This window comes from Podarcis raffonei, chromosome 18 (assembly GCF_027172205.1).
Source record: "Podarcis raffonei isolate rPodRaf1 chromosome 18, rPodRaf1.pri, whole genome shotgun sequence".
Classification (NCBI taxonomy): Eukaryota; Metazoa; Chordata; class Lepidosauria; order Squamata; family Lacertidae; genus Podarcis; species Podarcis raffonei.
This window is the reverse complement of record NC_070619.1, coordinates 12,832,126-12,858,667: the sequence shown is the minus strand read 5'-3', so window position 1 is coordinate 12,858,667 and position 26,542 is coordinate 12,832,126. Positions and strand designations below refer to the sequence as shown.

Sequence of the window (26,542 nt, the reverse complement as noted above, 5' to 3'; positions counted from 1 at the left end):
CCGCCCACCCACCCAGGCCCGGCCAATGGAGAAGAAGCCACGTCCTGGGCGGGAGGGCGGAAGCTAGGGAGCCGCTCTGAGGCGCAGCCAATGGCCTTCCTCCGAGGGGGAGGAACTTGAGCGTCGACCTCCCGCACGACGGGCCAATCAGGAGCGTGGAAGCGGCTTCAGCCCGCCCATCCGCCGCCTTTCATTGGCCGGCCCCTGCATCAGTCCCGCTTTCCGCAGCGGACATTGGTCCACCACGTCGCGAGAAGTGAACCCGCCGGAGTCTCGCGAGACCGGCCGCCGCCAAGATGGGTGACTACTGGGACATCCCTGAGGGCACCGACTGCGGCCGGAAAACTTGGCTCACGACGCGGCTCGGGGCCATTCTCGGTGAGGAGGCGGCGGCGGCGGCTCGGGCGGACGGGGGGAGGCGCCGGAGGGCGGGGAGCTGCTCGCCCCCCTCCCGGAGCGACTCCGGAGTCACTCCGTATTAGCCGCGTTTACACAAACCGGAGCGAGTTTGGCCCCGAGACAGCTAATGGGCCCTCGATCCCGCTTTGCGACGCATGAAGGGGGAGGAGAGAGAAAGAACCCCGCGAAGCGCACGCATGGAGGGGGAGGGGTGTCAATTCGGAGTGACTCCGGATTAGCCCCGTTCACGCCAATGGGAGTGGGGGGGTTCGGTCGGCTTTTGCCCTGAGTCAGACAAGAGGCTCCGTTCACGCTGGGCAATGCATTCGGGGCAATGTGGTGAAGGATCCCCCCCACACACAGAGCACAAATCCTTGGGTCATTTCGGAGTGACTCCAGATTAGCCCTGTTCACACCAACCGAAGCGCGTTTGGGGGTGGGGACCAGGTTTTGCCCTGAGACGGACGAGAGGCTCTGTTCATGCTGTGCGATGCATCGGGGGTGATGTGAGGAAGGGCACCCCCCCCCCCAGGACAAATCCTTGGTTCAGTTCGGAGTGACTCCGGATTCTGCCGTTTTGGCGCGGGATGAGAGCCCCTGCTTGCCTTTGGGCGCAGTCCTTATCCAGGGCCAATTTGAAGGGCATATATAAACTTAAACATAATCCATGGTCACTTTAAAGGGCGTATAAACTTGAAAGTAATTAAATTTGATAAGAGTAACGAATGAGCTGCGTTAACACAGGCTGCAGATTAGTCCTGTTTGCAGCAATCGAGGTCCCGCTGGCTGGCTGCCGGGTTCGATTGGGGGGGCTCTGAACATTCTGGCTCCGGGGTCAATTAAGAGTGACTCCAGATTCATTTCGTTCACAAGGGTCCGTGTGCACACACCCCACCATAGGAATTCATCTGAGGTTGACTCCAGGCTTGAGGAAGCTTGTGGGTCCCCCTCTAATTTGTCAGGTGTGGGAAATGTAGAAAATGTAACTTGAAAAAAAGAGACATTGCACAATAAAAAAATACATTGTTAATAATAATAAAATAACAACAACAAAACAACAACAACAATAATAATAAATAAATAACCAAGGAAAGTTAGCTCCTGGTACAGTCAGACTAACCCAAGAAAACAAGAGGGAGGCACAGTTCTTCGGGGTCTTGAAAGGAGGACGGGTGGCACATAAAATCCATTTTTCCCATTAGAATTTAAGGGAGGACCAGTTTTTTAAAAGCAGCTGAAGGTACATTATATTTCTCTTCAAATAATATGTATTAGATGAACATAGTAAAAAAAAAGAAAAGATTAACAATAATAAAGACAAACAAGGTATATTATATTTCTGGCTTGTGGTTTTAGACCAGCAAACTTTTTCAGCCAGGGGGCCGGTCCACCGTCCCTCAGACCTTGTGGGGGGCCGGAATATATTTTGGGGGAAATAAATGAATTCCTATGCCCCACAAATAACCCAGAGATGCATTTGAAAGAAAAGGACACATTCCACTCATGTAAAAACGCTGATTCCTGGACCATCCGAGGGCCAGATTGAGAAGGCAATTGGGCCGCATCCGGCCCCCGGGCCTTAGTTTGCCTATCCATGTTTTAGAAGAAGAATAAAGAATGTAAAAATGCACAATTTTCCTATTTTCCTGCAGGTCTGGTGGGCTCTGCTTACCGCCTCACCCTGTTCCCGTCCGAAACGGCCCTGGGGGCTTTTCAGAGGGCGACCACCGGAACCGTCACCATGGGTAAGTCCCGTGCGGACTCTGGTCGGCAGCAGTCCAGCCCGCTTGATATTTGGGAGAGGAGAATGAGAAGCTGCGTTTATTCATGTAGATAAGGGAGCCTCTAAGGGTGTAGTTAGCATTAAATCTAAATAAAAATAATAACAATCAGTGCTTTTTTCTGGGGGGCGGTGCAGGGGTACGCAGACCCCAAACATTTTGTGAATCTAACTTTGGCCTCATTGAGGGGCCGTATCTGAATAGGACAATATATTTTTTTAGAAAAATAGGACTGGTGATAATCATTTTATTATTTGTCCCCCACCGCCGCTGGCTGTTCTGTAATTAATTCAAACTTCCTTCGCGATCAAACCAGGGCAAGGTCGAATGGAGCAGCTCTCAAACTCCGAGAGCGAAATCTGAACTTTGCTTGGGGGGGCAGCACTGCTGTAGGAATATTAGGGCTGCCTTATTTAGAGTCTGCTTAGTTCAGTATTGCCTACACGGGCTGGCAGCAGCGGCTCTCCCAAGAGGCTCTAACCAGATGAAGTGCTGCTGTATTCTCTCGATTTCTTCTCTTCCCTCCCCTCCGCCTGTTTTTTTTTTTTTTTTGTCTCTGCAGCCACCTTGGGGGCCGTATTCGGGGTCACCACTTGCCTCAGCGCCCAGCTCCGGGACGACCCAGAGGACCCCAAAAACTATTTCATCGGAGGCTGCGCCTCGGGCGCCGTCTGGGGAGCCAGAGGTCGGTCACCTGCCGTCCCGATGCAAATTTGGCCAATTTGGGATAATGCCATGCTTCCCTTTTCGTTCTTGCAATTTCCCCAGAGACCCCCCCAAAGCACGCCGGCGTTCCCGTCTGTGCAAGGAAGAGATCCCCCCCCCAAAATAAATAAATGGGAACTGGTCTTTGGTTGCCTGGGGAATTTGGGAACGAAAGGAAACCGTTCCGTTCTCCTGCAGGTTTCTCTCTGTGCTGTGCGCTCCTCTCGCTGGTAGTAGGAGTAGTAATAATAATAATAATATTTTTATATCCCACCCATCTGGCTGGGTTTCCCCAACCACTCTGGGCGGCTTCCAGCAAAATATTAAAATACAATAATTCAGCAGATATTCAAAGCTTTCCTAAACGGGGCTGCCTTCAGATGTCTTCTAAAAGTCAGATAGTTGTTTATTTCTTTGACATCTGGCGGGAGGGCGTTCCACAGGGCGGCAATGCACCAGAAACCCCATTAATTGCCGCCAAGAGAAATCCCCTGAACGGTTTCTCCTCCAAGCCCCGATTCCCACTCAAACGCAGATTCCGGAGACTGTAATTGCACTTCTCTGATTAAATGCTTGTTCCGAAAAATTTGGAATCGCCTCCCAGGATTCCTGCTCCATTTCCAAGTCTGTTTCCCCAAATACACTTTGACCCCGTATTCTGTTGCAGAAGGGCTCTGTATATTTGGGGAAGTGCTAGATTATTATTATTATTATTATTTATTTAGATGTGCATTTAGATGTCCCTATGAAAATAGCAATGCTGCGAAACCTTGGTTTTCAAACAGCTTAGTTCTCAAACGTTTTGGCTCCCAAACGCTGAAAACCCGGAAGTAAATGCTCCGTTTTTCGGAACCCGAACGTCCAACGCAAGAAGCTCTTGCAACCGATCGGAAGCCACGCCTCGGTTGCTGAACGTTTCGGAAGTCAAAACGGTCTTCTAGAACAGATTGTGTTCGACAGCCAAGGTTTGACTGTATAAGAACGCAAAATAAATGATAAAAATAAAAGCAAAGACGACCCAATAATCCCACAGCACATTTTAAAAGACCATCGGATGTCTATCAACCCAAGGCTTGGTTAGCTGAAGGTGCGTTGCCAAGGCGCCAGCCTGCAATTCCTTTTCCATGCCCCTTTCTTCTCTAATCCTCTTTCCTAGGCATCTGAGTGGCAGGGAGTTCCACAATCCGACTACGCTCTGGGGGACGACGGGCTTTCTCTCTCTCCCTCTCTTTTTGGGGATAACATTTTATTCGTTTCCAAAAATAACATAGCAACAAAATAACAACACTACATGAGAGGAAAAAAACATCACAAACAAATTTTTAAGCCATCATTTTGCTTGATTTCTCTCCCTCTTGGTTCCACTCTTTAGTGCATGTTTCTGCATGTCCAAAAAACCTTATATTCTTAATGATCCAATTTTGAACCTTCTTCGTCTTGTTACAATTGACTTTTAAGAGTTATACTAATGTAAATATCTGTACACAAAGCTTAACCTTGCAGGCATGGCCAAACTCGGCCCTCCAGATGTTTTGGGACTACAGTTCCCATCATCCCTGGCCACTGGTCCTGTTAGCTAGGGGTGATGGGAGTTGTAGTCCCTAGACAGCTGGAGGGCTGAGTTTGGCCCTGCCTGGCTTCAAGGATATGCATTGAACATTTCTCCCTTTCCCCCCAAATTCAGAGTCCTCTGACGGGCCGCCTCTCACCTCTCCTCTCTCTCCTCTTCAGCCCACAGCTTCGCCACCGGCACTGCGGCCTGCGTGGGCCTGGGCTCGGCCGCCTTCCTCGCCAAAATCGGCAAGAAGGAGGGCTGGCGCTGGCTGGGGCCTCCCGAACTCTGAACCCGGAGCCGCCCTCTCCGTCCTCCCAGTGCGGCGCACGATCGCCACCCACCACGTCCCGGGGCCTGGACTGCGGGGCAGACAAGGACTTGAGCGGGAAATCCCCAAAATCCCGGCGCCGTGGGCCGGCCGTCCCGTGGGAATCTTGCCCTGCAAATAAAAGCGTTGGCCGTTCGCAGTCCCTGCAAAATTCCTCTTTGTGACTTCCTATGCAGACCCTAAAACTCTTTAAACACATTGGGTTGTCCCCCCCCCCCATTTTCTCATTTTACAGAATTTTTTATTTTTAATATTTATTAAGTTTCCCATTTTAGCAATCCAACAAAAACCACATTAAAACATTCCAAATTATGACACAATTTAAAAAAGCCAAATTATATATCTTTGGGTGCCTGAAGTTCGGGGCGTGATGATCGAATATTGTACTGCATTCCTTAATTAGTCCAAATAGTTTTTACAAAATCATAACAATATAAATTTGCACGGCCAATTTGGAATACCGAAACCCGGCGCTTTTTTTCCTTACAAAAATGTTTAGAGGTACTCTCATTTTGACTCGAGAGAAATGGGAAAAATAAATACAGTAAATGGACAAAAGTACAAATGATTCACAAAATGTTTAGGGGTATGTGTCCCCCCAGAGAAACAGCACTGCCGGAACTTCATGTCCACCCCATCTCCCCCTTCCTGCCGTTCCTTATAGTATAGATTTTTCCACTGTGTATCCAATTTAAATATATTGATTATTTATCATTGAAAATCTATTTAAATTATCTCATTGTGCATTTTTATGAGAGCCAGTGTGGTGTAGTGGTTAAGAGGGGTGGACTTGTAATCTGGGGAACCGGGTTCGAGTCTCCGCTCCTCCACATGCAGCTGCTGGGTGACCTTGGACTAGTCACACTTCTTTGAAGTCTCTCAGCCCCACTCAACTCACAGGGAAAGGAGATTGTGAGCCGCTTTGAGACTCCTTTGGGTAGTGATAAAGTGGGGTATCAAATCCAAACTCCTCTTCTTCTTCTTCTTCTTCTTATCTCAGTCCTGCAGTTAAAATATTTCATAAAAAGAGGATGTTCCAAATGTCCTCAGACCTACAGCTTCTCGGTCCCATATAGGCAGGGTATATTTATTATTTTTTTTATTATTATTATTATTATTATTATTATTATTATTATTATTATTATTGGGGGTGTGACCCCCTATGTGGGAAAATGACACGGTAGAGAGGCTGCTGCAATCAGGTAGTATATTTACAAACAGCAACCATGGAAAACAGGATGGGAGATCGATAAAACAAAGGTATAAATGACTGGAATTTTTTGTGGAAATTGAATAAAACATCATAAAAGAGGGGAAATAGCAGGGTAAAATTCAAAACAGGAGCAGCACATTTATTCAAAATCCAGTTGAAACTATTTAGTCTTAATAAATGGGATAAATACAGTTTTTCAAACCCCTGGTCTAAAAGAAGCCTGACCTTTGGTCCTTGTACCTCCATATTGCCCACACAGGCTGGCAGCATCTCCTCGGGGTTCAAGGTCTTTCCCCCGAGTTCTGCCCGGGTCAAACTTCTTCTGTTTCGCTCTTCAAGGAAGACCCACAGCTCTGCCGTAGAAGAAGTTTGACCTGGGCAGAGCTCCTCGAACCCCGAGGAGATGCTGCCAGCCCGTGTGGCCAATATTGAGGTACAAGGACCAAGTGTCTGGCTTCTTTTAGACCAGCGGTTTGAAAGACTGTATTTACCCCATTTATGGAGGGCAATTTGAACAGGAAGCTGCCAGGCTCGCGGGAGCACCGAGCTCAGGACTGCAGCCGCACACTGACCGGCAGCAGCTGCTTTCCAGGGTTTTGAGCTTGGGGGGGCATTCTCAGCCCTACGTGGAAAGGGGTTCAACCTCCTGGGGTGCTCTAACCACCTTTCCTCGCCTAGAATAAAGGCTTCCCTCCCACCCCCTTGGTGGTTTTCTTCGAAAGGGGTAGACTGCTCCTGCACCAGAAGGCTCTCTGCCACTATTTGTGGAGCGCAGGCCCCGGATGGGGCGCAAACACCCCCCAAAGCCTCTCTGTCTCCCCACATCGTGCCCCACACCCTCCTTGAACCCCAACTGTGCCTCTTCCCCCCGGCTGGAGGATGGAGAAGCTGGTGCAAATCTACCTACATGCTGTATTTACCTGTATTTTTCTGTGTAGAAGATATATTTCCCCCCTTTTTTTAAGTTTAAAACTGGGGGGTCTTGTGCACGGACTGTAGCGATTATTTTTATAAATATAATTTTTATTTTATTTTATATATAATTATTTCATATATAATTATTTTATATATAATGTTTATTTCTTAATTTTGGGCTCAAAAAATAGGGGCCGTCATACACAGGAAAATACTTGCGATATAAATATAATTTATGTGTATTTCTTCATTTTGGGCTCCAAAAATAGGGGGAAATATGGTACTTGGGAGGTAGAGAGGTGGCTGCGGAGCCCCAGGCCGCTTTGCGGCAGGATCGCCCCCCTCCCAGGCCTTCGCCCCCCCCCATGCTCCGCTCACTGCACCCCACTACCCATGGGACCCAAAAGGGGAAAATCACATCCACATTTGCTCTGCCTACCCCTGGCATGCGCCCCCCAGGCTAAAAAGGGCTCCCCCACCCCAGACGATCGGGGCTGGAGGGGAATGCGGCCCCGCCCGCCTCTGCCCTAGATGCCCGCCTTGCCGTGCGCCAGTTAAATCTTTTAATAGCCTCTCTGGGGCACCGGGTGCGGATTCAGTGACACACTTCTGGCCCCCCTCTCTTGGCACCAGGAATGGGGCTGCCCCACGGCCGGGGCACGTGAATCCAGGAGGGCCGGGGCGCCAGAGGAGGTGCCCCCTTTTCTGCCCGGCAAATCAGGCGCCCGGCCTCGTCTCTATTTTTGGGCCTCCCCGCTTTATTCAGGGCGTGTGACGTTCCCGGGTCGGCATCACCGGGGAGACGCGGCCTAGAAGTCACGGCGACTTTCAGCTGCCGGCCTGGATCAGAAATCCGGCAGGATCGGGCCCCCAGCGGGTCCCCCATCCAGCGCAGGATCCTGCCCCCCAAAACGGGACGCGGACTCCAAGAGCCTCCTGCTGCCCTTCTCGTTTGGCGGACAAAGGTAGACTATCTCTGTCTATGGAGTTTCCCTTCAAGGTTGAGCCGAGTTCGAGGGCAGGGAAGGAAGGTCTAAGGGGTGGAGCCAGGCCGGTGAGAGAGCCCGGAGGGCCAGATCGGAAGCTTTTGGGGGCCGCAGAAGGCTTGAGGGTCCAAATCTGCCCCCGGGAAGCAGATCAATCTTTAAATCGGCTCGTATGCAAGCGGCTCGTTCTCGGGATTGCGAGTTCGAATCCTGTATTTGGGCAAAAAGATTGGGGTTGGGATGGATGACCCTTAGGATCCCTTCCAACTCAGCAGTTCTATGATTCTAATCGATTATTATAATTGATAGCTATAATTAATAAAGGTGTGTGATGCCCTTAATCTGCTTTGAAAAAGGGCGATTTGATAGGGCCCCCGACTCATGTATTGGGGTCTATTATTATTATTATTATTATTATTATTATTATTATTATTATTAATTTCTGTGTTTGGAGCTGGAAGGCTCAGGAGGAAAACCTACACGAATCCAAGATGATTGGATGCAGGGATTTGGGCTTGGCCAAGGCGGGTCTTGTGGCAGGGAGTTCCCCAGTTTAATCAAGCTGAATCTCCCAATCTTCCGCTTCCCCGGAGGCCCACAAATTCTGGTTTTGTTACTCGGGAGGCAGGAAGAGCTTTCGCCTGCCAGGCAGCGGGTGCGAGGGGCGGGGCGGGCTGCGCAATCCTTCCCCGAACGGCTGCTTGGAGGTTAGAGCTGCTTTCGCAGGGGAAATGCGAGGAGGAGGAGGCTGTTGCAACATGGCCTTGGCCAAGGACCCGGGTGCGGATCCTGCCTCCCAAGCAGCTGCATCAGGGAGAGGCAGCTGGCAGGCTTAGGCGGTGCACGCTTTGCGTATATCCAGAGGCGCCCTTGTCCTTCCTTTGGCAGGCTTGGGCCAGGCACTCTGCATATGCCCAGAGTCACCCTTCCTTTCAAGGGGAGAGCTGCACGCTCTGCGTATGCCCAGAGGCGCCCTTGTCCTTCCTTTGCTGCAAGGGGAGAGGCGACTAGCAGGCTCAGGCCGGGTGCATTCTGCATATGTCCAGAGGCACCCTTGTCCTTCCTCTGGCAGGCTCGGGCGCACTCCGCGTATGCTCAGAGTCACCCTTCCTTTCTTTCAAGAGGGGGGAGCTGCACGCTCTGTGTATGCCCAGATGCGCCCTTGTCCTTCCTTTGGCATGCCCGGGCCGGGCGTGCTCTGCGTATGCCCAGAGGCACCCTTTTCTTCCTTGCATTCAAGGGGGGAGCTGCGTACTCTGCGTATGCCCAGAGATGCTCTTTTCCTGCAAATGGAGAGGCAGCTGGCATGCTCAGGCTGTGCCTGCTCTGTGTATGCCCAGAGGCGCTTTTGTGCTTCCTTTGGCAGGCTGGGGCCGGGTGCACTCTGCATATGCCCAGAGTCACCCTTTCTTTCCTGTCTTTCATGGGAGCTGCACGCTCTGCGTATGGCCAGAGGCACCCTCTTCCTTGCTTTCAAGGGAAGCTGCACACTCTGCATATGCCCCGAGGTGCCCTTGTCCTTCCTCTGGCAGGCTGGGGCCAGGCGCGCTCTGCATATGCCCAGAGTCACCCTTTCTTTCCTGTCTTTCATGGGAGCTGCCCGCTCTGTATATGCCCAGAGGCCCCCTTGTCCTTCCTTTGCTGCGAGGGGAGAGGCGGTTAGCAGGCTCGGTCTGGGTGCACTCTGCGTATGCCCAGAGGCACCCTCTTCCTTGCTTTCAAGGGAAGCTGCACACTCTGCATATGCCTAGAGACGCTCTTTTCCTGCAAGCGGAGAGGAAGCTGGCATGCTCAGGCAGCGCCCGCTCTGCATATGCTCCGGGCGCCCTCCTCCTCCTCCGCGGCTGCCCTGCCCGCCCTGGGGAGCTGGGAGGCGGCCCTGGGCGCGGACCCGCCCGCCCGGCGCGGCCATCTCCGCCTCCGCGCGCCAGGCAGGCAGCAGCAGCAGCAGCAGCAGCAGCCGCACGTGCGGACGGGGAAGGAGCAGCTGCCACAGCAGCCCGGCCAGGTAGGGCAGCGGCCTCGCTCTCCATCCGCCGGCCGGGCGCACGCGCGCGCTCTCCCTCGCCACGTTGCCTTACCCGCCTGCACGCCATCCTGCCTCCTTCACACGTGACGCGTGTCCAGGTGGGGGATCCGGGGTGGGGAAGAAGGTGGAACCTCCTCCAGGGTGTTGGGGGGGGACACATACCAGATGGGACTGAGGAGGAGGGGGTTGGAGAGGAAAGGGGGCGCAATTGCCCCCTCCAACAAGAGTGTCGCCTAGTGGGGGGAGTGCCAAGGCTCCCGCCCCCATTTCCGTGTCCTTCTCTGTTTCTCTCGCCCCGCTGTTGTGCTTGCATTGCTTGGTTTGCTTAGAAAAAGGGAGAAAGATATTTTGTATTTTCGTTTTGTATTTGTATTTTGTATTTTTCTCTATAAGCCTCAATATTATATATAAATGTAAATATAAATATAAATATAAATATAAATATAAATGAAGCCTTCCTTGCGGGGTCATTGTCAGGGGAAAGGGGAGCAGGAGAGATTTATGGGCGCCCCAGTGCCCCTTAAAAATCATGCTTGAATGGGGGGTTGTGGGGAGTCAGGCAGGTGGGGTCTGGGGACCTCATGGGGGCCACAGGGCCCCCCCAGCCCCAGCGTTAAAAGGGGGTAGCAGGCCCTCGTGGCCCCCCTCCCCGCCCACCCCCAACCTACCCAAAATGGTGAAAGCGAAAGAGGGGAAGTTTCTGCCCAGATAGAAGGGGAGGGCCCCGCGGGGGTGATCCAGCCCAACCCCCAGCAATATTGCTCTCGAACTCACCACCCTGAGCTGCCCTGGCCAAGACGCCTTCTGGTCCCAGTCTCAACTGGCAGCTACTGTCTCGCAAAGGCGAGTGTCTTGTGCAGAGCAGGGGGGGTGCTCTGCGTGTAGAAGGTCTGGGGGTCCGTCCCCAGGCAGGGCTGGGAAAAGACTCCCTGCTCAAAACTGGGGAGAGCAGCTGCTGCTCCTAGCGGGAGAGATGCTGCCAGTCAGTGCAGGCTTTATGGAGCTAGCTGAGCCGATTTCAGCTCCGTTTAAACCAGCCGTCTGTTGATAAAATTGAGGAACAGGGAAGGGCAGGTGCTTGGCATGCGGAAGATTTCCCAGGTCCAAACCTGGGATCTTCTAGCAAGAGTGCTGCTGCCAGTCAGTGCATTCAGTGTATTCAGCTAGGCAGAGCAATGGTCCAAGGCAGCTTCTTCCATTCCTTCAGCCTGTATTCAGATCCATGTGGACCGGCATCTTGGAAAAGACCGGAGCTCAGCTGTCAAGCACCTGAGTGCAGAAGGCCCTCTTCCTTCAAGGTAGGACAGCCGCTGCTGCCAGCCAGTGCGGGTGACGCAAAGCACAGCGCTGAGGACCAGAAACTTGTCTTTTAAGAGCACCACCTTTGCCCAGTGCCAGAGCAGGTGCTCTGCATGCAGAAGGTCCAGCGGTTTGGCGAGGCCGCGCCCGTCCCTTGTCACCCTGCCGGTCAGTGCCGACAACACCAGTGGATAAGCCCTCTGCGCCCGCAGCCTTTGGCAGCTGCAACAGACCTGCCTGACCTTCTGCACTCAGAGCGCCTGCCCTGCTCTGCGTATAATAATAGAATGGCATTTGCTCTTGACTTTGAACAGAAAACAAACAGTCCCGATCCTCTGTTTTTGGGGCCGTTTTTGCTCCCAAATTCTGATTTTTGCAGGGTTTCTGCACAGGAAAAGATGGAGGCTTGTTCCCTGACGCAGGAGGGAGTAAATTCCTGCATGCCTTCGTTTTATTTAATCTAGAAATGCTTTTTATTTTTTCTCGGCAGCAGCGGGTGTAAGGTTTCAAATCCTCCTGGCGAAACGGCTTTGGCAGGAGCGAGGAAATCCTGCTCTCAAGTTCCAGGTCCCTTTTTCCTGCAGGCGCTCCCCACGTGCTCAGAGGCGCCCTTTGGGCCCCGTGCCCAGGCCTCGGGGGCATCTCTGCTCCTTCGTTCCCCGGCTGTCAGGCTGATCATTCGGAGCCTTTCTGGACTTTTTACAGCCCTGTAAAATGGGAACAGGACGATGAGCCCATTTTATTCATTCCTTGCATTGACACCCAGACCTTGGTTCTCCAAGGATCTCGAGGCGGCATGAGTAATAATAATAATAATAATAATAATAATGATAATAATAATTTATTATTTCTACTCTGCCCATCTGGCTGTGGTTCTCCCTCATTTAATCCCCACAACATCCCTGTAGAGTAGAACGCTTGTGACTTAAAAAGTGAGAATCCGAACCCAGGTCTCCCTTCGATTATGTCCATAACGGCCTCCGATTAAATGCAGAACAGTAGAAATATAAAATACAAATTTCCACTATAGCCCACCCACCGGATTCACCTCTGCGGAAGGATTAATTCTGATTAGGTTATTTTTCCCTTTTGCAAACTGAAATTCCTTTTTTTTGCAAGTTGCCATCTTTTATTTTTAAGCGGTTCGTGCATCCAGCTTTTTGAAATTTGCAAAGCACCGCATGCCTTGTTTTCCCCTCCAGAAGAAGCCAGATCGTTGCTTTGAATTGGGGAGGGGGCTGCTTGGAAGCAACCCGCCCCCAGGCCGATTCAGCCCCCCACGTGTGGGTCTAGGGGGCTGTGCCTTCATCTCCGCTCCAGATTTCACTGCATCTTCCGGGGAGATGGCCTTGGCAACAGACTCTCTCCTCCGGATTGGGCCCCTCTCTGCATCTCCCCCCCCCCCCCGTTCCCTCCCCAGGCGTGGGCACACAGCCGCTCTCCCCCCCCCCCTTTCCGATCTCGCCTGCTTTGTTCAGAGCTGGTCCTTCCCCTCTTTGCATCCAGGGATTTTTTGCAAGGAGAGAGAGAGCGCAGGAGCTTGTCCATCTGGTGCGGAAAGGATATGTGAGTAAGCCATGCAGGGAAAATGGGGGGCACAGAAATATGGGGGGGGGGTCCTCCGGAGGACTTTGCATGCCCACATGCGGCCAGTGATGCCCTGAGCGTCGCAAATCGCCTTGCCGTCTGGAAGGGAGACAGCAGGCGCCCACAATTTGCCAGGATTTGAGCCCCAGAGCCCGTTTCCAGGAACTCGAATCCGGAGCATTCCCTGCCTCGGGAAGAAGAAAACGGCTGCTAGGGAAGGAGCCCCCCCCCACACCTCCGTTCTTTTCTGCCCCAAATCTCCGTTTTGGTTTTATTTCATTGCAATGCACTGCTGGCGTTCCAATTTGTTCTTCGCCGCATGGCACGTTGCAGTTTCCTCTTCGTTGCAATTTTTCATTCATTGCACGGCACGGAATTCCTATGCTGGGATTCTGCCGGTCCTTTCCTGCTTTTTATCCTTGGAGGGGCGCCGGCGGCCGCCCCGCGTCTCCCTTCCAACCCTGCAAGGCGGTTCTCCTGCTCCTGGTCCCTCAATGGAGCCTCCTCTCCCAGGCACAGTCTACCTGCCATTGCCAAACAACATCCGTTCTCTGGATGCTGTGGGCAACAGAAACCCAGGATGGACCTTTCTAAAAAGAAAGACAGAAAATATTTCCTCCCACAATCGGGCCTTTCCTTCTCAGCCGGGGACCGCATGCCCTCACGCGCATAGCTGGGGTTCCCTCGGGGTTGGGCTGGATGACCTTTGGGTTCCCCCTGTGCAGGAACCTAGAGCAACGGATCCATGGCAACCGGGGCTGCCCTGAGCCCTGGGCTTGATCCAGCCCGACTCCCGCGTCGCGCCTCCATCTCCAGGCTGGCGCAAGAGGGTTAAGCTCCTCTCCCAGCGTCCCACGGGGGCCCAAAGCCCCATGCGCAGGGCTGGCGCCGCCTCCTCCCTCCAAGCCTCACACGGACTTCTCTTTCCTTGCCAGAGCTCAGCGGCAGCGGAGGCGAGAGGTTTCCCTGGCACAGAGGACCTGAGCCTGGCAGAGGCTCCTCCAGGTAAGCCATGGATCTGGGCCGCCCCTCACCCGTCCCAAGGAGCCCCACATGGCACCCAGAGGTGGGTCCGCTCAAGGGGTCCGGCCCCTGGCCAGTCCAGAGAGGCCAGTCTGCTTTGCAGGCGGCTGGTTTTTAAAATCCCGGCTCCCCGTGCCAAGCCAGGTCTTGGCATGCCAGCTGTGTCCTCGGCTGCCCTCAGGGCACTCTCCCGGCCGGCAGAGCCTCAGTCTCCCCCTCCGGGAAATGGGCCCGTTGCTTTTCGCTCAGAGGTTGCGCCAAGGGGTTTTCTGGGGGGTGGGAGCTGGTTCTAGACGGCGGTTTTAATCGGGGCGACCCGATTGGGGCAGAGGTGCAGCCCAGATTCCTGCATTGCAGCGGGTTGGGCTAGATGACCGCCGGGTCCCTTCGCCGTCATTCATTCTGGGAATCAAGGGGTTGGACTGGATGACCCCTGGGGACCCCTTTCCACGGTTCTACGACTTAGCCTAGCATTGGAATGTTTGAAATCAGGTGGTTTTGGCCACTCAGCGCAAGAAAAACTTTGCTGCAGAAAGACTGTCTGCTGAAAAGGATTGATTTTGGATGCTGAAACATTGATTATTATATTTTATGCCGGCTGAAGCCTGGTTCCTGCTTTGTCCCACACAGCAGGGCTGGTTTGCTTTTTAAACCCAGGAGAATGCAGAAATTTCTAATCTATGCTTTTTAAAAAAAATAAAATAAAACCCTTATATTTCATGTTAATCCTTTGGGGCTTTTATGACGGTTGATATGACGGTTCTGAAGGGTCTGTCAGTAAAGCACCAAGGTTTTACAAAAAGGAAGGAAGGAAGGAAGACATTAGGTGGTGAAGGAAGGAAGGAAGGAAGGAAGGAAGGAAGGAAGGAAAAAAGAAAGAAAGAAAGAAAGAAAGAAAGAAAGAAAGAAAGAAATTAGGTGGCGAAGGGAGGGAGGAAGGAAGGAAGGAAGGAAGGAAGGAAGGAAGGAAGGAAGGAAGGAAAAAAGAAAGAAATTAGGTGGCGAAGGAAGGAAGGAAGGAAAAAAGAAAGAAAGAAAGAAAGAAATTAGGTGGCGAAGGAAGGGAGGGAGGAAGGAAGGAAGGAAGGAATTAGGTGGTGAAGGAAGGAAGGAAGGAAAGAAGGAAGGAAGGAAGGAAAAAAGAAAGAAAGAAAGAAATTAGGTGGCGAAGGAAGGAAGGAAGGAAGGAAGGAAGGAAGGAATTAGGTGGCAAAGGAATTAAGGAATTAGGTGTCTTTGTTTTAGGCGCCCCTTCCATTTCCCACACTGCCCTTCCCTCTGAGGAGCTGCGCGTGCTTCTCCCCGCTGGATCCCCCCAACACCCCTGCGAGGCAGGCCAGCCCCCTGAGTGTTTTTCCATGGTCCGGCCTGCTTTGTCTGCCCTCATCCCCCTGGCTCTCACCTTCTTCTCCCCGAACCCAGGTCCCCGGGGTGCTGAGTGGCCCCCGCGATGGGTGAGCGCCAGGCCCGCGCCAACAGCCTGTTCCTGAACGAGGAGGAGTCCAAGGCGCTGGGTCCGGGGGGCGGGCGGGCGCAGCGCCTCCGCCATGTCCTGCGCAAGAGGGCGGCCCGGGCGCAGGCCAGGATGTACGCCGTCACCCGGGAGAGCGTCCGCAGCTGCCTGCAGAGGAACGCCTTTGTCCTGCTCACCGTCACCGCCGTCCTGCTGGGTAAGGGGGCGCAACGGGGGGGGCTTGGGGGTCCCTGCATAGCCTCAGAGGGGCGTCTTTTGGGTGCCAGCGGCCCGGCGGGGCCGAATCCCCTTGCCCTCCCGAGAAAGCCCTGATTTCGCACAGAGCGAACCGGCGGAACTCCCCGCTACAGGATTTAAAAGAGGACTGGATAAATTTGCGGCGGGCGCGGCTTCTCCCGACCAAATTGCAATGGGGGAAACTGAGGCACAGCCCAGAATCTTTGCCGGAGAACGGCGGGCTCTTTTCGGAGAAAAGGGTAATCGGCGGATGGAATCATGAGCAGGATTCGAATTGTGGGCCACTGAGGGATGCCACCGCTTCTCTAAAAGGGCATCGCCGCTAGGAAGAGCCAGGCTGTGTGTGGGGTGGGTGGGTTAAGCCTCTTCCTTAACATCTGACCCCCTCCAAGCCACAAGGTGACCACCCAGAATGGACTCCCTCTGGGGTTGGGATGGATGACCTTTGGGGAGCCCATCCAAATTCAAGCCTGGGGTTGCTTAACCCAGGAACCCAGTCAAAGAACTGCAGCCAGGGCAGCAGAATAATAATAATAATAATTCAAACTCGTGACCCGACTCAACCGCCGGGTCACGAGTTTGAATTCTGCGCTGGGCAAAAGGGGGTTGGACTAGACGAGCCTCGGGGATCCCTTCTGGGAGATCTGGGGATCGACCCGCACCGGACGGGGAAGGCTGCCGCCCCGCTTTGCGTGTGTGGGTCAGATTAACCCGGTCACAAGCTGCTTGCAGGGTGACGCCAAACGGCTCCCGGTCCCTAAACAAAATAAAAATTAAGAAGAGAGAGAGAAAAAGAGCCAGAAAAATTTGCAAGGATTACAGAGGATTGGGAGGGAAATAAAACTCTAGCAAGCTGCAGAGAGGAGTTCTGATTCGCTCTCTCCGCTTGCAAGATCTCAAAAAAGAATGATACATTTTTTAAACTTTAATTTTTTTTATTTTTTAAACTTTACAAAAATAATTTAAAGTTTTGCAATGGGGGGGGGTTTGTTTCCTAATCTGGTCTCTTTGCAGTTAATCTCAATTTCATATTTTTTTTCTTTTTACTCCTTCCCCGAATTTGTTGCATCCTCGTTTGGGAATGAATTGGCTTGGAGAGAAAGAACTGCATGAAAACTCTCTATTTTATTTTATTTTTAAAAAGGAAAATATTTAAGCTCTTCTTTAAATATCTCCCCACCTCCCCTTTTAAGTATACACAAGCTGCACTTCCACAAAGGGAAATTGTTAATGTTCGATGTTTTATCATGTTTTTAATTTTGGGAGCCGCCAATAGGATGCTATTATTATTTTTATTATTATTAAGCAGGTCAAAGGCGGACAAAATAACCAGCCGATATTCTTGAAACACAACTAAAAATTTGATAAATAGTGTGGGTTTCGGAGCTCTGTGGGTCCACGTCCAAATTGGCTAAAGAAGGGATTTAAGTCCGGGACTCCGGTTCCCATCATCCCCTGCGAGTGCGGTCAGGGCACCATGGGAGTTGTAGTCCGCCTCTGGCTCCGAGCTTCTCCGTTCCCGGCGGCACTCTGCCCATGCCTCCGGGAGCTCTTGATCCGGGAGCAGATCTCTGAGCCCCTCCTTCCGTCCCGCAGGGATCACCCTGGCGCTGGCCCTGCGGCCCTACAAGCTCACCTTCCGGCAGGTCAAGTACTTCTCCTTCCCCGGGGAGCTCCTGATGCGAATGCTGCAGATGTTGGTCCTGCCCCTCATCGTCTCCAGCCTCATCACAGGTGAGCGGATGCACCTGGATGCCAACCCTGCCAGGCAGGCCAGGAGGGGATCTTTGGGCGCTTTTGCATGGGGGAAACGCGGGCGTCAATAAATGCGTGTGTGCATGTCATATAAATATATAAATATAAATGTTTAATGTTTAAATAAAGATAAATATTTAAATATAAGTAATTAAATTCGGATTTGGATTTGATGACTTATATTTAAATATTTGCTTTGAATCTGAATTAAATTACGTGTATTTAAACGTTGAATCGGAATTAAAATTTGAATTTAATGGCTTATATTTAAATACTTTGAATTTCAATTTGAATTTTGTTACTTGTATTTAAACCTTTACTACGCATTTGAATTTCAAATTTGAATTTCATTACTTACATTTAAACATTTACTTTGCATTTGAATTTAATTGCTTTTATTTAAACATTTACTTTGAATTTCAATTTCAAACTCGAATTTGAATTCCATTACTTATATTTAAATATTTATTTTGAATTTGAATTTCACTACTTATATTTAAATATTTATTTTGAATTGGGATCTGTTTTTGAGTTTGAGTTCAAATCGATCTCTAGTTTCCCCCAACTCCTCTCTCTCGCCTCCCGCCCGGCAGGCATGGCGTCTCTGGACAGCAGCGCCTCGGGGAAGATGGGCTGCCGCGCCGTCGTCTACTACATGCTGACCACCCTGATCGCCGTCTTCATCGGCATCTTCATGGTCCTCATCATCCACCCCGGAAAGGGCAGCAAGGACGCCCTGCACCGCCAGGGCACCGTCGAGCAGGTCCACACCACCGACGCCTTCCTGGACCTCGTCCGGTGAGCGGGACCCCGGGGGGTCATCCAGCCCAACCCCCGGAAAGGCAGGGGTCCCGGCTGAACCATCCCGGGCAGGCAGCCCACCCAAATAATCTGGTTTTCTTTCCCCCTTCCCTCCGCAGGAACATGTTCCCCCCGAACCTGGTGGAGGCCTGCTTCAGACAGGTGAGAGGGGCGGGTTCCTCGTCTTGCCCCATCCAGTGTAGTGGATCCGGCTCGGTCTTAAGACTGTTGCTGCCGGCCTGTGTAGGTGAGACTGGTGGAGACCAGGCAACAGTCTCCCGGGTTTCTATTCAATCAACCCCTTGATCTGGATTCATGAGGACTGGATCCTTCCTTGCTTGGACTCAGGGCTAGACCACCTGCCTGAAACCGTGGAGGGCCGCTGCTGCCAGCCCGTGTGGGCCATATTGAGCTGGATGGGTCGGGGAACAGATTCCTGAGTCTGTATTAAATGAGTCCCTTGATTCTGAATCCTGAGGACTGGATCCTTCCTCCCTTGGGCTCAGTACCAGCCCACCCGCCTGAAACCCTGGTGAGGTGCTGCTGCCAGCCAGTGCAGGGACTATGGAGCTCGATGGGCGGCTTTCCTGGTTTTGCATCAAATCAATACTCTGTTTTCCCTCTCCCCAGTACAAGACCCAGTACAGCATCAGAGTCGTCAACCGGACCCTGGCCAGGGGAGCCCCCACCTCCGCCCCCCAGGCCTTGCCGCACAACGGCAGCAGCACCACCGCCTCCCTGGCTTTGCCCCCCTCACCGCTGCCGCCGCCTGAGAACGCCACCGGCGTCTGGCGCAACGTCTCCCAGGCGCTGGGCGCCCTCCCGGAGGTGCTGAGCTACGAGGAGGTGGTCCCGGGCGCCGGATCGGTCAACGGCGTCAACGCCCTGGGCCTGGTGGTCTTCTCTATCTGCTTTGGCCTGGTCATCGGCAGCATGAAGCAGAGAGGGCTGCCCTTGCGGGAGTTTTTCGACTCCCTCAACGAGGCCATCCTCCGCCTGGTGGCCGTCATCATCTGGTGAGCGTCCAACCCGGGGGTCGCAGGGTGGCGGGTTCTTTTTTCAAATGCTTTTTATTGAGATTTAAGAACACCAACACACCAACCAACAAAAACATCAAGTCTTATTACATATTCATAATAATAATAATAATAATAATTTTTATTTATACCCCGCCCTCCCCAACCAAGGCCGGGCTCAGGGCGGCTTACAAGCAATAATAAAAACAAGTTGAATGATTACAACTTAAAAACAAAATTAAAATACAACATTAAAATATTAAAAAGTAGCCTCATCGCAGGAGGAGAAGGAAAGGAAAAAAGAGAGAGAGGGAGGGGATCAAGTTGATTCCAAGCCAAAGGCCAGGCGGAACAACTCTGTCTTACAGGCGCTGCGGAAAGAGATCAGATCCTGCAGGGCCCTGGTCTCATGAGGCAGAGAGTTCCACCAGGCCGGAGCCAGAGTTGAAAAGGCCCTGCCTCTGGTTGAGGCTAATCTGACTTCCTTAGGACCCGGGACCTCTAGGGTGTTGCTATTTATGGACCTTGAGGCTCTCCGTGGGGCATACCGGGAGAGGTGGTCCCGTAGGTACGAAGGTCCTAGGCCGTGAAGGGCTTTAAAGGTCAAAAGCAGCACCTTAAATCTGACCCTGTACTCCACCGGGAGCCAGTGCAGCTGGAGAAGCACTGGGTGAATATGCTCCCATGGCAAAGACCCTGTGAGGAGCCTCGCTGCAGTATTCTGCACCCGCTGGAGCTTCTGGGACAGCTTCAAGGGTAGCCCTGCGCAGAGCGAATTACAGTAGTCAAGCCTGGAGGTGACCGTCGCATGGATCACTGTGGCCAGGTCGGGGCGGGAGAGGTAAGGGACCAACTGCTTGATGCGGCGAAGGTGGAAAAATGTCGCCTTGGCTGTTGCTGTAACCTGCACCTCCATGGAAAGGGAGGCGTCAAGGATTACACCCAAACTCTTAACGGAAGGCAATGGCACTAATTGGGCCCCCGCAAGAGAAGGGAGTTGGTCCCTCATCCCCATGCCATCCCGACCCAGCCATAGGACCTCTGTCTTCGAAGGATTTAGTTTCAATCGGCTCCCACGAAACCATCCAGCCACAGCTTCCAAGCATCTGGTCAGTGTGTTCGATATATTACATATATCCTACTTTATGCTCCATAGAGCCGTCGACTTCCGTCCTTCCCTTCCGCAAGTTTTCTTATTCCAATCTATAATTCACAGTTTCACTGGTTAAAAATTACTCCCTGACATAAGATTTAATTCAGTCCTGCCAACGTTTTCATATTTCTACAGTTCTCACTTATATAAACCGTAAATTTACTCCATTCTTTTTGGTACTTTGTCTCCTCCAAATTCTGCAAATTCTGTATGTCAGTTTTGCCATTTCAGCATATATGACCAGCTTTATCTGCCATTCCCTTACAGTCGGAATCTCCTGTAACTTCCGCTTTTGGGCCATCAAAACTCTAGCTGCTGTTGTTGCATACAGATACAATCTTTGGTCTGTCTTCTTAATGTCTTCTCCCACCAAACCTAGCAGAAATTCTTCCGGCTTTTTTGGGGGGGGGGGGAGCCGGGTCGCAGGTTCGAGTTCTGCAGCGGGCATTGCAGCGGGTTGGGATGGATGACCCCTGGGGGACCCTTGCGACTCCACGATTCTGCGATCAGTCTGCGACTTCAGGCCAGGCAAGTTGGTAGAGCGCCAGACCCCCTTCCTCTCGGCGTTGTGGGTTTGAGCCCCACGTTGCACAAAGTCGGAAAGGGGTCCAGCCCCACCTCCTTGCATTGCAGCAATCGTTCGCCCAACCGCAAACTCGAACCCACCACCCTCGTTTTAAAAACCTCATGCTCTGCCAACCTCAAGGCAGTTTTCAAAAAAACCCACAAAATTAAATTCAAAGCCGTTTGCAAAATACAAAATAAAATTCAAAGTAGTTTACAAGAAACAAAATAAAATTCTCAGGAAAAAGAACTGTTTTTAAAAAAAGAGAATTAAAATCAACCTGGTTTGCTGGTGCTGCCCATCAGTGCAGACAGCACTGATCTCAGTGGCCTGGCTAGCCGCAAGGCGGATTCCTAAGTCCTTCTCCCTCATGAGGACTAGAGCCTTGCTTTGCTTCCAAAAGACCCACAAGCTACAAAAATTTAAATGGTGATTATGAGCAGCTGGCAGAGTCTCCGGCTGGTCCTGATCCCCCCGCGTGGGGCGCCCTTCTCCCCCCCCCCCCAGGTACGCCCCCATTGGGATCCTCTTCCTGATCGCGGGCAAGATCCTGGAGATGGACGACCTGGCGGTGATGGGGGGCCAACTGGGCATGTACACCCTGACGGTCATTGTGGGGCTGCTGGTCCACGGCCTCCTGGTCCTGCCCCTCATCTACTTCGCCGTCACCCGCAAGAACCCCTGGCGCTTCGTGGGGGGGCTCCTCCAGGCCCTCGTCACCGCCTTCGGGACCTCCTCCAGGTAAGCGGGTGTCAACCCCGGGGGTCGGATTCCCGGTTTGGGGTGGTTGTGCCGCCCTTCCTGGCACCCTGAATGGATCAGGCCCAGCGCCGGATTTACGTAGAAGCTCAACAAGCTCTAGCTTAGGGCCCCACTCTCTTGGGGGGGCCCCAAAAAATTTTAAGGGGAAAAAACCCTGGATGTACATTTCCAAAATATAAGATAAAAAGCAAATGAAATAAAACCTACATCCAGCAACCGTGTTTTGTGTTGTGTGGGCTCCTCGGATGTGAGTCATGGGCCCCGCCTGCTCGCCTGCTCCCTAAATATCACTGCTTTGCTCCTTTCTACATATAGGGTGCCGACATTCTGCATGTGCAAATGTGCAAATCTTTAAGCAGAAAACAAGCTTGCTCCCTTAAACCCTTTAAGATTGCTCAATTTTGGGGGGAGATTTTGCCAAAAACAAACAAAAAGCAACCTTTGTGTCCCAATTTTCACTTGTTGAAAGCTGGTCAACCAACTGCAATTCCCACAGTCCTCTGGGGGGAAAGGAGCTGCGGGTGCGAATCCCCTTCGGACCTGGACCCCGGGGGTGGGGGTGGTCTACTCTGCGTAGGGTTTCAGTCTCGCTCACCCCGGGGCCGCCCCGTCCTCTCTCCCGCAGCTCGGCCACGCTCCCCGTCACGTTCCGGTGCCTGGAGGAGAACAACGGCGTCGACAAGAGGGTGACGCGCTTCGTTCTGCCGGTGGGGGCCACCATCAACATGGATGGGACGGCGCTCTACGAGGCGCTGGCCGCCATCTTCATCGCGCAGGTCAACAACTACGAACTGGACTTTGGGCAGATCCTCACTATCAGGTGTGAAAGACGGGCTCCGTTCTCTTTCTTTGAAAAATATTTTCCATTTTATTTACTGTATTTTTCTGCATATAAGACTAGTCCCCCCCCCTAAAAATAATAATGTCCAAAATTTGGGGGGTCTTATATAGATTTCCCCCTGTCTTATACATGGGATCGTCTTATAGACGGAAAAACACGCTAATTTCCCACCTATTTCTTCCTTTTTCCTGACGCATTCCAAATTGTGAGTGCATTTTGAGCGCAGTGCTCAAAGGGACCCTTTGGCATCTTGGCCAAGGGACCCTCAAGGGACATCTAGCCCCACCCCGAAACCCCAGCTCACCCAACTCCCTCTTGCTCTCTGCAGCATCACCGCCACGGCCGCCAGCATCGGGGCAGCCGGCATCCCCCAGGCGGGTCTGGTGACCATGGTGATTGTCCTGACATCCGTGGGGCTGCCAACCGAAGACATCACCTTGATCATGGCGGTCGACTGGTTCCTGTAAGTCCCCGCGAGGCGGGAAGGGGTGACGCTGCCTGCCTGGGCTGGAGGGACCATGCTTATTTATTTACTCATTTATTTTTCTAAAATAATTTTTGCTGGTTTTACACATCATCTCGTTACGTCACATCATATCCTCTTTATTTGATCTCCTTGGCTCAACTGAGCCCGACGGCTTCCCTCCCTCCCATCTGACGGTTTACAAAATCAAACTTTCCATCTTTCCATTTCGCTTCGTTTCCTGTCCTTGTTAAACCACGACCTAAAATATTGTATTATTCAACCCGGATAGGTAGCAATTTCATCTTGCAAATCTTCAGACAACCCTGCTAACGATGTTGATTGCTTAAAGTTGTATTTCAAATATAATAGAATATAATTTATTTTTTAATGAGATTCTGCAGATATCAATCGCAAGGCTTTCTCGACAGCTTGGGCCCCAAAACTGCACCTGCGGCCTTGGAGAAAATCAGAGAGGCAGCTTGTTTTTCAGGGAATGACCCCAGGTTTCTAGTCCTCAGGGTCCACTTGAAATAGGAGAATAGGAAGCTCTCTTATATTGAGTCTGCTCAGTAGAAGGGGACCCCAGGGGTCATCCAGCCTGACCCCCCTGCAATGCAGGAATCTCAGCTAAAGCATCCGTGACAGATGACCTTCCAATCTCTGCTTTAAAAACCTCCAAGGAAGGGGAGGCCACCACCTTCCATCCCAAACAGCTCTGACTGCCAGAAAGTTTTTTTCCTGGAATCTCTTTTCCGGGAACTTGAAGCCACGGGTGCGAGTCCTTCCCTCTGGAGCAGCAGAAAACAAGCTTGTTCCTTCTTCCATGTGAGATATTAGAGGATGGCTCTCCTATCTCCTCTTTTCCGGGCTAAACACACCCAGCTCCTTCAAACGTTCCTCATAAGGCTCGGTTTCCTGACCCTTGATCATCTTGATTGCCCTCCTCTGCACACCTTCCAGCTTGTCAACTTCCTTCTTAAATTGTGATGCCCAGAACTGGACACAGGATTCCAGGTGTGGCCTGACCAGGGCAGAATATAAAGGTAAAGGGACCCCTGACCATCAGGTCCAGTTGTGGCTGACTCTGGGGTTGCGGCGCTCATCTCGCTTTACTGGCCGAGGGAGCCGGCGTTCAGCTTCCGGGTCATGTGGCCAGCAGGACTAAGCCGCTTCTGGCGAACCAGAGCAGCGCACGGAAACGCCGTTTACCTTCCTGCCAGAGCGGTACCTATTTATCTCCTGGCACTTTGACGTGCTTTCGAACTGCGAGGTTGGCAGGAGCAGGGACCGAGCAACGGGAGCTCACCCCGTCACTGCGGGGATTCGAACCGCCGACCTTCTGATCGGCAAGTCCTAGGTTCTGTGGTTTAACCCACAGCGCCACCCGCAGAACAGAGTGGGACGAGGACTTCCCTTGATTTGGACAATAGACTTCTGTGGATGCAGCCTAGAACAGCATTCGCTTTTTCTGCTGCTGCATCACACTGTGGACTCATGTTAAGCTTGTGGTCCACTAAGACCCCTAGATCCTTTTCACATGGCCTGCTAGTGAGCCAGGTATCTCCCATCCTATATCTGTGCACCTGGTTCTTCCTGCCAAAGTGCAGAACCTGACATTTGTCCCCATGTAAATTCATTTTGTTTGAGTCCATTTCTCCCATCTGCTGAGGTCCCTTTCAGCTTGCGGTCCCCCCAGACCCTTTCCCACCCCATCTGAACTGCCATTTCTTCCCCCAGAGACCGCCTGCGGACCACCATCAACGTCCTGGGTGACTCTCTGGGCGCAGGCGTGGTGGAGCATTTGTCGCGCCACGAGCTGGAGCTGCAAGACGCCGACTTGGGGGGCGACTCGGGGGCCGAGGAGAACGAGAAGCCCTACCACCTGATCTACCCGGAAAACGACACCCACAAGGATCTCAGCGGAGAGACCGCGATGTGATGGCGCCCAGGAGGGGCCGGGGAAGCTGCCGGGGGCCGGGCCTGTCTGGATCGGAGCCATCGACCGACTGTGAAATGCCAAGGAGAGGCGCAGCCATCATCCTTATCCCCTTCCCCAAATTCTTCCCCTTTCCCCATATTCTGATACATCATTACAGTCCAAAAAATGAGAGCAGGCAGCGACGGATCTCTAACGGTGACAATTTTGCACGAAAGGATCAGGATTCGAACTCGCGCCTCTCTCTCTCTCCGCCGCAGCGCCTCTTCTTTCTTTCGATCGCGGGGGTTTCCACGTTATTTAAATCTGGTGCCAATATTCCTTTTTTGCGTTCCCCACCCCCTCCCCGAATCATGTTCATCCCCACTCCAAAAAAACAAACACTCCTCTTTCCAACACTTGAAGCAAAACACACTTTTTTTGTAAAAAAAGAAAGATTGTATAGATGTGATGCTTTACCGGCGTAGAAAATAAACGCTGTTTATTTATGATGACGGTCGGTGCTTTTTTCCTGGGGGGGGGCACACCCCCCTAAACGTTTTGTGAATCATTTGTACTTTGGTCCATTTGCTGGATTTATTTCCCCTGCCGATTTGAACTATAAAATGGTGAGTTTCTCAAGTCAAAATGAGAGGACCACTAAATGTTCTTTTTTTGGGGGGGAAGCACTGAAGATGGTTATTAAAGCGGAGAATTATGAAATGTCCATGATGGGGGTGGGAATGGGATTGGGGTGGTCGGGGGAGCTACTGTAATCAGAATTCGCACTCAAGACCCTCTCCCCTTCGGCAGATTCCAGACACTGGGATTCAGGAGTACAGCTGCCTCTGAAAGCAGAGCCACTGGCGCCATCAATGGTTTTCGTCTCTGATCCACTTTTAAAGCCATCTAGGCTGACGCCCATTAGGGCCAGGAGATATATTGATATAGCGTCCCTAACCGGTTTGAAGCCCATATCAGTTGCTCTTTTATAAATTTGGGGGTTGGGGGGAAGCTATTGGGTTGTCATTTTAATTTTTATTATGCATTTTGTGGTTTTATATCTTGATTTTATTCCGTGAACCGCCCTGAGACCCTCGGGTATAGGGCGGTATATTAATAATAATAATAATAATAATAATAATAATAATAATAAAGGACATGAACCACGTGTCTGAAATAAAGTAAAATGGTATAATACAATGTAACACACATATATAGACTGTAAAATTAAGTAAAATGATATAATATAATACATACATATACACTGCAAAATAAAGTACAGTGGTACCTCAGGTTAATTCGTTCCGGAGGTCCGTTCTTAACCTGAAACTGTTCTTAGCCTGAAGCACCACTTTAGCTAATGGGGCCTCCCGCTGCCGCCGGAGCACGATTTCTGTTCTCATCCTGAAGCAAAGTTCTTAACCCGAGGTACTATTTCTGTGTTAGCGGAGTCTGTAACCTGAAACGAATGTAACCTGAAGCGTATGTAACCCGAGGTACCACTGTAATAATAATAAAAAAATAAAGGACATGAACTACATGTCTGAAATAAAGTAAAATGATATAATACAATGTAAGACACATATATACACTGTAAAATTAAGTAAAATGATATAATACATATACACTGCAAAATAAAGTAAAATGAAATGATATAACACATAAGCACTGTAAAATAATATACAGTAAAATAAAACAAAGACATATATACACTGTAAAATAAAATAAAATGAT

The 26,542-nt window shown here is 51.5% G+C and overlaps 2 protein-coding genes across 4 annotated transcripts; both read left to right on the top strand.

Annotated features, from left to right (window-relative positions):
- Positions 1-252: 252 nt before the first annotated feature.
- On the top strand, positions 253-4,921 carry NDUFA11 (NADH:ubiquinone oxidoreductase subunit A11). The gene is made up of 4 exons (XM_053372244.1): positions 253-378; positions 2,052-2,144; positions 2,743-2,865; positions 4,617-4,921. The coding sequence occupies exons 1-4, from the start codon at positions 297-299 to the stop codon at positions 4,727-4,729; spliced, it is 411 nt and encodes a 136-aa protein (XP_053228219.1). The 5' UTR covers positions 253-296; the 3' UTR covers positions 4,730-4,921.
- A 2,741-nt stretch (positions 4,922-7,662) lies between these two features.
- LOC128405512 (excitatory amino acid transporter 1-like) lies at positions 7,663-25,320 on the top strand. Of its 3 annotated transcripts, none has more exons than XM_053372228.1 (11): positions 7,663-7,861; positions 13,733-13,802; positions 15,243-15,490; positions 17,128-17,265; positions 17,880-18,084; positions 18,207-18,249; positions 18,718-19,103; positions 21,329-21,562; positions 22,209-22,403; positions 22,753-22,887; positions 24,628-25,320. In XM_053372228.1, the coding sequence occupies exons 3-11, from the start codon at positions 15,271-15,273 to the stop codon at positions 24,827-24,829; spliced, it is 1,758 nt and encodes a 585-aa protein (XP_053228203.1). In that variant the 5' UTR covers positions 7,663-7,861; positions 13,733-13,802; positions 15,243-15,270; the 3' UTR covers positions 24,830-25,320. The 3 variants fall into 3 exon arrangements, with proteins under 3 accessions (XP_053228203.1, XP_053228201.1, XP_053228202.1); XM_053372226.1 differs by lacking the exon at positions 7,663-7,861 and adding an exon at positions 11,085-11,209; XM_053372227.1 differs by lacking the exon at positions 7,663-7,861 and adding an exon at positions 12,694-12,776.
- Positions 25,321-26,542: the final 1,222 nt, after the last annotated feature.